This window comes from Schistosoma mansoni (genome assembly GCF_000237925.1).
Source record: "Schistosoma mansoni, WGS project CABG00000000 data, chromosome 1 unplaced supercontig 0076, strain Puerto Rico, whole genome shotgun sequence".
Lineage (NCBI taxonomy): Eukaryota > Metazoa > Platyhelminthes > Trematoda > Strigeidida > Schistosomatidae > Schistosoma > Schistosoma mansoni.
In genome coordinates this window covers 1,206,365-1,218,469 of record NW_017385990.1, presented here as the reverse complement: position 1 = coordinate 1,218,469, position 12,105 = coordinate 1,206,365, and the positions used below count along the sequence as shown (strand labels likewise).

At 46.7% G+C, this 12,105-nt stretch overlaps 1 protein-coding gene and 4 non-coding genes across 5 annotated transcripts; 3 read left to right on the top strand and 2 right to left on the bottom strand.

Moving 5' to 3' along the window:
• Positions 1 to 3,933: 3,933 nt before the first annotated feature.
• Smp_sma.18s-25.1 lies at positions 3,934 to 5,901 on the top strand. Its single transcript, XR_001974588.1, has one exon. It is a non-coding gene; the product is annotated as a ribosomal RNA (ribosomal RNA).
• Positions 5,902 to 6,379: 478 nt separating this feature from the next.
• Smp_sma.5.8s-24.1 lies at positions 6,380 to 6,533 on the top strand. The gene has a single exon (XR_001974615.1). It is a non-coding gene; the product is annotated as a ribosomal RNA (ribosomal RNA).
• On the bottom strand, positions 6,382 to 6,535 carry Smp_sma.5.8s-45.1. The gene has a single exon (XR_001974616.1). It is a non-coding gene; the product is annotated as a ribosomal RNA (ribosomal RNA).
• A 109-nt stretch (positions 6,536 to 6,644) lies between these two features.
• On the top strand, positions 6,645 to 8,339 carry Smp_sma.28s-25.1. Its single transcript, XR_001974605.1, has one exon. It is a non-coding gene; the product is annotated as a ribosomal RNA (ribosomal RNA).
• Smp_201270 (unnamed protein product) lies at positions 8,320 to 8,616 on the bottom strand (the record flags this gene model as incomplete). Its single annotated transcript, XM_018791783.1, has 1 exon — positions 8,320 to 8,616. One exon carries the CDS (start codon positions 8,614 to 8,616, stop codon positions 8,320 to 8,322), a length of 297 nt encoding a protein of 98 aa, XP_018645103.1.
• Positions 8,617 to 12,105: the final 3,489 nt, after the last annotated feature.

Here is a 12,105-nt window from a genome sequence, read left to right as displayed (position 1 = left end):
AGTATGGTTGTGATCATATAGTGATCTGTGTTTGCTTCCATAGAACGGCTGTTATGAATATCACAGACCAACAGTTTTGAATTATTTTCTGTTATCACTAGATCTATGACATGTCCCATTTGGGTCTTCGGATGTACCCAGGTATGGGTCCTGTGTTCTGGTTTAGTGATGAACGAGTTCATTACTCGCAGGTTTTAAGTTTTACATAAGTTTATTAGTTTCATGCCATTTTCTGATGTTTCAGTTTCAAGTTTAATAGCTTTCCCTATAATGTTAGGGTAGTAAGTATGAAGGTCCTGGCTTAGCCTGCAATTATAGTCTGACAACTCTTGCTTCAAACTGCGAAAATAACATCAAAAGGATCGATAGGCCGCGCTTTCACGGTCTGTATTCGTACTGAAAATCAAAATCAAGTATGCTTTTGCCCTTTTAATCTACACCAGGTTTCTTTCCTGACTGAGCTCACCATAGGACACCTGCGTTACCATTTGACGGATGTACCGCCCCAGTCAAACTCCCTGCCTGACATGGTCTTCAGAACGGGTCGCACATCACATCAAGACTCAAACACCGCAATTTGCACCACGACTCATCTGACATGACCAAGATATCGAAGCACGCAGCGATAGACCACGCACCCCGAAATGTGCTTTCAACCAAAATACAATTTCGTTTCCGTTTCACTGAATAAGTAAAGAAACAATGATAGCAGTGTTATTTCATTTGCGCTGGACACCGAAGCACCCAGCTCCCACCTATACTACATCCATCATGTCTCCTCACAAAGTCGGACTAGAGTCAAGCTCAACAGGGTCTTCTTTCCCCGCTAATTCTGCCAAGCCCGTTCCCTTGGCTGTGGTTTCGCTAGATAGTAGATAGGGACAGTGGGAATCTCGTTAATCCATTCATGCGCGTCACTAATTAGATGACGAGGCATTTGGCTAATAACATTTATTTTTAAGTATCAAATTTTACAGACCCAAATGGGCTTGGCACAAAATTACATACTTAAGATTTTTAAAAAGAGAGGTATTCGGTTAAACGGAGTTATAAGTTTAATATTGAAAGGGGAATTTGAAGAGTTTAGTAAGTGGGTGTAATTGAAATGTTTGAATGAGTTTATTGATAAACCAAAACGAATAATCATAAGTCTAATGATAATAATAATAGTAACGGAGATAGTAATAATATTTTAATAATCATCAGATTTCGCCATGGACAAACATACGAAGCCAGCCAAAACAAGAGGACCAACCAAGGTAGATAGAGCAATCATCGTTAAACATGACTCAATGGTGGACACGAAAAGAAAAACAACCAATATAATAATGTGATAGTTCTTGGAAATAAGCGAGAAGAACAAGCAATATATGGAGAGGAGGCAGACAGTCACAGACCCAGAGGAAAGCAATCAATTAGCAAGATAGCCCAACACTGGAGAACAGAATGCAGAGAAGCGCTTAGAAAGAAAGGAGATTATGCGTTCGACCGATGGGTCCCTCTCATGTAGGTGTTGTATATTTTGATAGATCCTTGTATGGCATTTAAACATAAATCACCAAGGTCTATGGAAGAGAATGATAGTCGGCGTAGGGACTGATGGCTTGTTTTGTTCAGGATGCCTCTGTATGTTAGGACGACTGGGGTTTGTCAGACACTGGAAACATTGTGGCCGCTGGCTGACAGGAAGCGCATGATCGAGGCGACAGTTTTAGGATTGCCGTATTTTGAGATTTTTAACAGACGGCTATTCTCCATATTGCTGTCGTCCGATATCGTAACGTCCAGAATGTACGCGATGGAGTCGCGGATGATGACAAAGTCCGGTTTGCAGTACGTCGTTTCTAATGGGATACATGGCTCTTGGAAGTAGGTGAGCTGTAGACGGCGGAGTTTTCTAGAGATTAGAGTACAGACTTCGTTGTGTCGTTTGCAGCGAACGTGATGAGTCTGCGCGCAGTGTTGGAGTATGTGCTGAATACTTTCGGGTTGTGCGCATCCCCCGCGGCAGTTTAAGCCATTTGATAGTCTTCCTCCTCGAGACCTCCTCACCTTCGTTGGCAATAGGCCCCCACGCAGTTTGACTGCGTTAATGTACACACTAGGATACAGATTTCCCGGATTGCGGAGCCAGAGGTGCGACTTGGCACAATCTTGCGCTGGTCTTAGACCTTTTCCGTCAAGCGAGGAGTGAAGTTGTCGGATCAAGCTGTTGTTCGCTTCTTCTTTCGATGTTACTCTGTTGCCGCCGATTACGATGGGCAATTGGCAGGCAGTCGTGTATGATTTAAGCGTGGGCGATGTGGGCAGTTGGTGGAGTAGTCGATTTCTAGCGGATAGTAAGCCTGCAAGGCGTTTTCGGCGGTGTAATGGCACCGAAGAGGATAGCTGTTGTAGCCCTGGACCGCCTGCAGCGATGGGAGAATGGAAGAGAGCTGTCGGAGTGTCCTTGGGTAGTCTTAGCCATTTCCGTACGGCTGCACGAATTGTTCGGTCAAGTTTTTTAAGGGTGTTCTTGTGCACTACGCCAAGAGCCAATAGATACAATAGTTTTGGTATAAGATTGTCACGTAATATCTTAATCCGTTGTTGGGGTTTGAGGGGCGCGCGAGACACTTCCGATAAATATTGGTTTAGTATATCATTATGGTTCACTGAGCATCGTCCCTTGAAGTTGAAGGGTATTCCGAGGTATTCAAACGTGTCAGTGTCCTTGAGGGCAGGGATGTTCACACCTGACGTAGTGAACGTCGTATCATCAAGTGCAGTTAGTTTGCTGTGCCCACCTGATATCAGACTGGTCGTTCTACTTTTAATCGCATTAATTGACCATCCTGCCTTACTCATTAGTTGAGAGATGCGATCTAATTTCTGTTGCAGGAGGTTGGCGTTTGGTGCGAATACTACAAGATCGTCGGCGTAGGCGATGTAGTTTACTGTTTCCCCTCCAATTGTTAAGTGTGTGCTTGGGTCAAGACCTTCGAGCACTTCATCAAGGACCATTATGAATAATAGGGGCGATAGGGGGTCGCCCTGCTTGACACCACATGAGGGGTGGCATTCGGTGTCATTGAATTTCGATGTTGAGTTCCAGTAGTAGTTGCTAATGTACTGGATTAGGAGATCTGGAGCTCCGAAGCGCTTTGCAGCCCTGAGGATTGAGTCATGAGACACGCTGTCGAAAGCTCTGGAGACGTCTAGGATGGCGATGGAAGCCCCAGTGTGATGGGTGTGAACATGTCGAATGACCGAGTGTAGTAAGTTCACAGCTTCAAAACATCCGTCGCGATTAAGGAACGCAAATTGTAGTCGTTCTTGTGGAAATAAAGGCATCCATCTTCTTGCTAAAATTTTGTGGAGGCATCGCGTGATCATCGGGGCAACACTGACGGGTCTAAAGTCGGCTGGGTTAGAGGGATTTGCCGTCTTAGGAATGAATGTTACGCGCGCAGTGTTCAGATTGAGCGGAAGATAGGCGAATGCTAGCAGCATATTAAGGTAACCTGCCATGCTGTTCTTATTGTATTTCATTAGATCTACCGCGGTGATACGATCTATGCCGGGGGCCGTACCTCTCATTTCTCGGAGAGCCCATTGGACATCTGACGGGAGGATGGGGTCTATGAGAGCGGCATTCGTTGGTATGACAGGCAAGATCTCTCTGTCGTCTGGGACGCTCGGGGATGTGAAGATTGTTCTCCAGAATTCGGTAAAGTCATCGATGCTGGAAAAGTGAGAGCCGGGGTTTTTCCACCGACCGTCTAAAACAGTGTTAGCGGCATCTTTGGGACGGTGGTGGAAGAGTGTTTGGATGTGGGCGTACTCTATTTTCCTTATTTTCTTCCTGGAAACATTAGTTGGGATGTGGGAGGTGCGTTTGGGTCGGGATGGAGTCCATGTTCTAGGGAAGACTATTTCCGCATGATTGTTGAGGAAGGTTGATATATGTTCCTCGTCCATTATCAGGGATCCGCTCTGTAGGAAGGTAAGCAGGCTAGAGGAGCGCAACCGAGTACAGTTACTTCGTAGTAGATTTGAGGATACCCTCAGAAGTTTGGTTCTGTGTTCGGCTAAGGGATCCTGATAACTGTTGAAGCATGAGGGAAAAGTTGATGAGGGAGTAACACCTAGTGACTCATCCGAATCGCAGGCATACGTTGGGGGTGAATGCATTGAGTTCGTAGTTGAGTCATCGGTGGTATGTAATTCGGAAGTGTATTGTAGTCTAATTGGAGATGATAGCGGCGGCAAGACTATACGGAGTTCAGGGAGCGGATGTGTCGATGCGTCAGGGGATGTGGCATCATACACTTCGGGTTGGTCGTCGAGGTCTACCGGAGAAACATATAGAGCCTCGGTATTAGGGATGTCCGTGATTGTGTGATTATTGGAAGGGGTATTAGTCGGTGTGGGTGATCTCGACCACTGTAGGTGGAGTCGGCGTTTGACGGCCTCTGCCGTTCTGCGTGTTAATACAGTGCTGATGTGTTGGCATAGGTCATTCTTCGTGGGGAACCTATGAGCTTCCCGGTTAGCGATTGATAGTAGTAAAATTCGCTATCTCGGACTTTTCTATAGGATTTTGCCGTCCGCACCTTTCTATGGGAATTTTTGGGTCACACTTTTCTTTATAACTTTTGAACGGATTAATATTTTTCAATGGGATTTTCTTTGTAGTGCTTATCTAATTAAGAGTTATTAAATGATGTATAACATGTACATGTGCTTAGAAATTAAAATTTTGCTCTTTACAGTTGCTCTTACTGGCTATGTATTATAGGGATACTACCCCTAACTCAGGGTCTGGAAAGTCGGAAAAATGAAAATTTCGCAAATGCGATAAAAATGATCTTGGTGGTCTTGTATCACTATTCCGACACCAGACAATGGGTTTTAAGCGTTCTTAGGCCCTAATGCTTCAGGCTGGGCTGTTTCGCTTACTACCCTATATGTGTGTGGTATACAGTATAAGCTATATGGCCATGTAGAGCTGAAGGTCTCACATGAGACTGGAGGTTCGCCATTGATATTGTGGATGGTTCGGCATTGCTTTGGCAAGTTTTGCTGGCTGTCCATGTGAAAAGTTGGTTGGCAGGTTAACCGATTTCATTCATACTGGTGGTTGCTTCTCAGTGTTCTCAAGGGCCTAGGTCATTGGAGCATTGTAAGGCATATCGCCATTGCCAATATTAATGAGTTTGGCTGTCGTGTAAGCGGAATGGGTCAACTTTGGCCTGTTCGTGCTGTGCATAATTGATTTACGCGATCACTGTTCGGAATATTTATACACGGGATGTAAATGTGTATATGAACGGTGCGAATGGTCCACCAGGGTGTTTGGTACCTGAGTGGTTGCGCCACAGGATTGGACCGAGCTGTTCGGATTGTAACGTTGAAGCCTTTATAGTGTCTGGTTCTCGGGCGCGGCTTCTATTGCTTCTTTATGGAGTAGTGTGGTCATGATCCGGCGGGTGCGGTGCCAGTTTTTACTTCTTAGAGGGACAAGCGGCACACTTAAGTCGCACGAAATTGAGCAATAACAGGTCTATGATGCCCTTAGATGTCCGGGGCCACACGTGCGCTACAATGACGGTGCCAGCGAGTCTGGAAACCTGGCCCGAAAGGGTTGGGCAAACTGTTTCATCACCGTCGTGACTGGGATCGGGGCTTGCAATTATTCCCCGTGAACGAGGAATTCCTGGTAAGTGCAAGTCATAAGCTTGCGCTGATTACGTCCCTGCCCTTTGTACATACCGCCCGTCGCTACTACCGATTGAATGGTTTAGTGAGGTCGTTGGATTGGCGTCGTTGTAGTGGCTTTGCCGCTCGACTGATGCTGAGAAGATGACCTAATTTGACTATTTAGAGGAAGTAAAAGTCGTAACAAGGTTTCCGTAGGTGAACCTGCGGAAGGATCATTAACATGAACCCAAAATATATAATGACGCATGCACCTGGCTTCGCGCTGGACCGCATGTACCCTGGCTTAGTGGAAATTCACCCTAGGCTTCAGTGGTTATTATTTTCTTGACAGGGGTACCTAGCCTGTCGTATGCCCTGATGGTGTTCTCGTGACTTTCGGGTTGCCTGATCTGCCAAGGGCGATGGGACAGTGCATGACAATATTGTTGTGTGCTAGGTTCAAAGAGAATTGTTTGCTATATGCATGCAAGTCCGCCCTGTTATTGTTCCTATTTCAAACCTTTTACACTGTTGAAGCGATCCGGATTGGCTTGCCATTCACGGGTTTGCTGCCTGGCATGCACCTGGCTTCGTGCTGGACTGCATGTACGCTGGCTTAGCGGTAAATATCCTGAGCTGCAGCGTTAACCATTAGTTCTATGCATTTGGGTAACCGATGTATGGGATTATTGGCGTACAACTTTGAGCGGTGGATCACTCGGCTCGTGTGTCGATGAAGAGTGCAGCCAACTGTGTGAATTAATGTGAACTGCATACTGCTTTGAACATCGACATCTTGAACGCATATTGCGGCTACGGGATATCCTGTGGCCACGCCTGTCCGAGGGTCGGCTTTTCATCTATCACGACGCACATTAAGTCGTGGATTGGGCGAGTGCCTGCCGGCGTTTAAACCCGTATATCAACGCGGGTTGCTGGTCAGAGGCTCCGTCCTAATAATCCGGCCACAGCCTAGTTTGGTCTAGATGACTTGATTGAGATGCTGCGGTGGGTTGTGCTCGAGTCGTGGCTTAATGACATTATACACGCTCGGGAGAATTCGCACCTATCGTATGCTACGTTAATCACTTTATCTTTTCTCTGGTTTGGTCTATGGTTTGTACCGATTGTGTGTGTATTATGCACGAATTATTTAATTGACCCCGACCTCGGATCAGACGTGATTACCCGCTGAACTTAAGCATATCACTAAGCGGAGGAAAAGAAACTAACAAGGATTCCCCTAGTAACTGCGAGTGAACAGGGATTAGCCCAACACCGAAGCCTGTGGTTATTTGATCGTAAGGCAATGTGGTGCTTAGGGTGGCTTCAGGCATTACTGCTCTGTCCCAAGTCCAGCAATGAGTACGGCTTCCCATTCTGGCCCAAAGAGGGTGAAAGGCCTGTGGGGGCAGAGATCAAGTGTGACAGTTTTGCTCTGAGCTACCCATGGAGTCGGGTTGTTTGTGAATGCAGCTTAAAGTGGGTGGTAAACTCCATCCAAGGCTAAATACTTACACGAGTCCGATAGCAAACAAGTACCGTGAGGGAAAGTTGAAAAGTACTTTGAAGAGAGAGTAAACAGTGCGTGAAACCGTTCAAAGGTAAACGGGTGGAGTTGAACTGCAAGCTCTGGGAATTCAGCTGATGAGTGTGATTTGTACTTGGGCATACTGGCCGCCTTCAGTGTCTGTTTAACCGTAGGTGCCTTCCTTTTTGGTGGGTATGTGTGAATCGTTTGCTTACGACGCGCGCACTGTTGGTGTGAGGGTCTGCTTGTCAGTGCACTTTCTCAGGGTGTTCACCACGACCGGCACTGCTGCCTGTCTACTATGGTCAAACTGATCAGGTCTGATTTCTGTCAGTCTTGGTTGGGTCGGTAGGTGGCTCTTTGGCTCATTTATGGGCCGTGAGTGTTACTAACTGGCTGTAGTGGATCTGTGCGGTGTGTCGGAGATGGCGGCTTCGTATGCGTGCTTAGACCTTCGGGCATTGCTGAGTCTGGTCGGTTTGTTACTAGCTTCGGATGGTAGGCTGATGGCTTGGTTTTGTCACGTCGGCGGTTGCGTGTGTGGTTTGCATTGGGCCAATAGTCTGTGGTGTAGTGGTGGACGATCCACCTGACCCGTCTTGAAACACGGACCAAGGAGTTTAACATGTGCGCGAGTCATTGGGTGTTACGAAACCCAAAGGCGAAGTGAAGGTAAAGGTTCGGCTTGTCCGGACTAAGGTGAGATCCTGTTGTCTTGCTCATACTTTCCAAGTTGCGAGCAGCGGGCGCATCACCGGCCCGTCCCATGACGTAGACATGTGACCTGGTGTTGTGTGCACCGTCGGGGCGGAGCAAGAGCGTACACGTTGAGACCCGAAAGATGGTGAACTATGCTTGTGAAGGTTGAAGCCAGAGGAAACTCTGGTGGAGGACCGTAGCGATTCTGACGTGCAAATCGATCGTATAAAGTGAGTATAGGGGCGAAAGACTAATCGAACTATCTAGTAGCTGGTTCCCTCCGAAGTTTCCCTCAGGATAGCTGGCATTCTGAGAAATAAACAGTTTTATCCGGTAAAGCGAATGATTAGGGGCATTGGGGAGAAATCATCCTCAACCTATTCTCAAACTTTAAATGGGTGAGAAGCTTAACTCGCTTGATTGAAGTTTTGCATTGAATGTGAGTGCCAAGTGGGCCATTTTTGGTAAGCAGAACTGGCGCTGTGGGATGAACCAAACGTTCGGTTAAGGTGCCTAACACGACGCTCATTAGATACCACAAAAGGTGCTGGTTGGTCTAGACAGCAGGACGGTGGCCATGGAAGTCGGAAGCCGCTAAGGAGTGTGTAACAACTCACCTGCCGAATCAACCAGCCCTGAAAATGGATGGCGCTCGAGCATTGGACCCATACCGGACCGTTGCTGTAATTAGTGTGACGAGGCATTTGGCTAATAACATTTATTTTTAAGTATCAAATTGTACAGACCCAAATGGGCTTGGCACAAAATTACATACTTAAGATTTTTAAAAAGAGAGGTATTCGGTTAAACAGAGTTATAAGTTTAATATTGAAAGGGGAATTTGAAGAGTTTAGTAAGTGGGTGTAATTGAAATGTTTGAATGAGTTTATTGATAAACCAAAACGAATAATCATAAGTCTAATGATAATAATAATAGTAACGGAGATAGTAATAATATTTTAATAATCATCAGATTCCGCCATGGACAAACATACGAAGCCAGCCAAAACAAGAGGACCAACCAAGGTAGATAGAGCAATCATCGTTAAACATGACACAATGGTGGACACGAAAAGAAAAACAACCAATATAATAATGTGATAGTTCTTGGAAATAAGCGAGAAGAACAAGCAATATATGGAGAGGAGGCAAACAGTCACAGACCCAGAGGAAAGCAATCAATTAGCAAGATAGCCCAACACTGGAGAACAGAATGCAGAGAAGCGCTTAGAAAGAAAGGAGATTATGCGTTCGACCGATGGGTCCCTCTCATGTAGGTGTTGTATATTTTGATAGATCCTTGTATGGCATTTAAACATAAATCACCAAGGTCTATGGAAGAGAATGATAGTCGGCGTAGGGACTGATGGCTTGTTTTGTTCAGGATGCCTCTGTATGTTAGGACGACTGGGGTTTGTCGGACACTGGAAACATTGTGGCCGCTGGCTGACAGGAAGCGCATGATCGAGGCGACAGTTTTAGGATTGCCGTATTTTGAGATTTTTAACAGACGGCTATTCTCCACATTGCTATCGTCCGATATCGTAACGTCCAGAATGTACGCGATGGAGTCACGGATGATGACAAAGTCCGGTTTGCAGTACGTCGTTTCTAATGGGATACATGGCTCTTGGAAGTAGGTGAGCTGTAGACGGCGGAGTTTTCTAGAGATTAGAGTACAGACTTCGTTGTGTCGTTTGCAGCGAACGTGATGAGTCTGCGCGCAGTGTTGGAGTATGTGCTGAATACTTTCGGGTTGTGCGCATCCCCCGCGGCAGTTTAAGCCATTTGATAGTCTTCCTCCTCGAGACCTCCTCACCTTCGTTGGCAATAGGCCCCCACGCAGTTTGACTGCGTTAATGTACACACTAGGATACAGATTTCCCGGATTGCGGAGCCAGAGGTGCGACTCGGCACAATCTTGCGCTGGTCTTAGACCTTTTCCGTCAAGCGAGGAGTGAAGTTGTCGGATCAAGCTGTTGTTCGCTTCTTCTTTCGATGTTACTCTGTTGCCGCCGATTACGATGGGCAATTGGCAGGCAGTCGTGTATGATTTAAGCGTGGGCGATGTGGGCAGTTGGTGGAGTAGTCGATTTCTAGCGGATAGTAAGCCTGCAAGGCGTTTTCGGCGGTGTAATGGCACCGAAGAGGATAGCTGTTGTAGCCCTGGACCGCCTGCAGCGATGGGAGAATGGAAGAGAGCTGTCGGAGTGTCCTTGGGTAGTCTTAGCCATTTCCGTACGGCTGCACGAATTGTTCGGTCAAGTTTTTTAAGGGTGTTCTTGTGCACTACGCCAAGAGTCAATAGATACAATAGTTTTGGTATAAGATTGTCACGTAATATCTTAATCCGTTGTTGGGGTTTGAGGGGCGCGCGAGACACTTCCGATAAATATTGGTTTAGTATATCATTATGGTTCACTGAGCATCGTCCCTTGAAGTTGAAGGGTATTCTGAGGTATTCAAACGTGTCAGTGGCCTTGAGGGCAGGGATGTTCACACCTGACGTAGTGAACGTCGTATCATCAAGTGCAGTTAGTTTGCTGTGCCCACCTGATATCAGACTGATCGTTTTACTTTTAATCGCATTAATTGACCATCCTGCCTTACTCATTAGTTGAGAGATGCGATCTAATTTCTGTTGCAGGAGGTTGGCGTTTGGTGCGAATACTACAAGATCGTCGGCGTAGGCGATGTAGTTTACTGTTTCCCCTCCAATTGTTAAGTGTGTGCTTGGGTCAAGACCTTCGAGCACTTCATCAAGGACCATTATGAATAATAGGGGCGATAGGGGGTCGCCCTGCTTGACACCACATGAGGGGTGGCATTCGGTGTCATTGAATTTCGATGTTGAGTTCCAGTAGTAGTTGCTAATGTACTGGATTAGGAGATCTGGAGCTCCGAAGCGCTTTGCAGCCCTGAGGATTGAGTCATGAGACACGCTGTCGAAAGCTCTGGAGACGTCTAGGATGGCGATGGAAGCCCCAGTGTGATGGGTGTGAACATGTCGAATGACCGAGTGTAGTAAGTTCACAGCTTCAAAACATCCATCGCGATTAAGGAACGCAAATTGTAGTCGTTCTTGTGGAAATAAAGGCATCCATCTTCTTGCTAAAATTTTGTGGAGGCATCGCGTGATCATCGGGGCAACACTGACGGGTCTAAAGTCGGCTGGGTTAGAGGGATTTGCCGTCTTAGGAATGAATGTTACGCGCGCAGTGTTCAGATTGAGCGGAAGATAGGCGAATGCTAGCAGCATATTAAGGTAACCTGCCATGCTGTTCTTATTGTATTTCATTAGATCTACCGCGGTGATACGATCTATGCCGGGGGCCGTACCTCTCATTTCTCGGAGAGCCCATTGGACATCTGACGGGAGGATGGGGTCTATGAGAGCGGCATTCGTTGGTATGACAGGCAAGATCTCTCTGTCGTCTGGGACGCTCGGGGATGTGAAGATTGTTCTCCAGAATTCGGTAAAGTCATCGATGCTGGAAAAGTGAGAGCCGGGGTTTTTCCACCGACCGTCTAAAACAGTGTTAGCGGCATCTTTGGGACGGTGGTGGAAGAGTGTTTGGATGTGGGCGTACTCTATTTTCCTTATTTTCTTCCTAGAAACATTAGTTGGGATGTGGGAGGTGTGTTTGGGTCGGGATGGAGTCCATGTTCTAGGGAAGACTATTTCCGCATGATTGTTGAGGAAGGTTGATATATGTTCCTCGTCCATTATCAGGGATCCGCTCTGTAGGAAGGTAAGCAGGCTAGAGGAGCGCAACCGAGTACAGTTACTTCGTAGTAGATTTGAGGATACCCTCAGAAGTTTGGTTCTGTGTTCGGCTAAGGGATCCTGATAACTGTTGAAGCATGAGGGAAAAGTTGATGAGGGAGTAACACCTAGTGACTCATCCGAATCGCAGGCATACGTTGGGGGTGAATGCATTGAGTTCGTAGTTGAGTCATCGGTGGTATGTAATTCGGAAGTGTATTGTAGTCTAATTGGAGATGATAGCGGCGGCAAGACTATACGGAGTTCAGGGAGCAGATGTGTCGATGCGTCAGGGGATGTGGCATCATACACTTCGGGTTGGTCGTCGAGGTCTACCGGAGAAACATATAGAGCCTCGGTATTAGGGATGTCCGTGATTGTGTGATTATTGGAAGGGGTATTAGTCGGTGTGGGTGATCTCGACCAC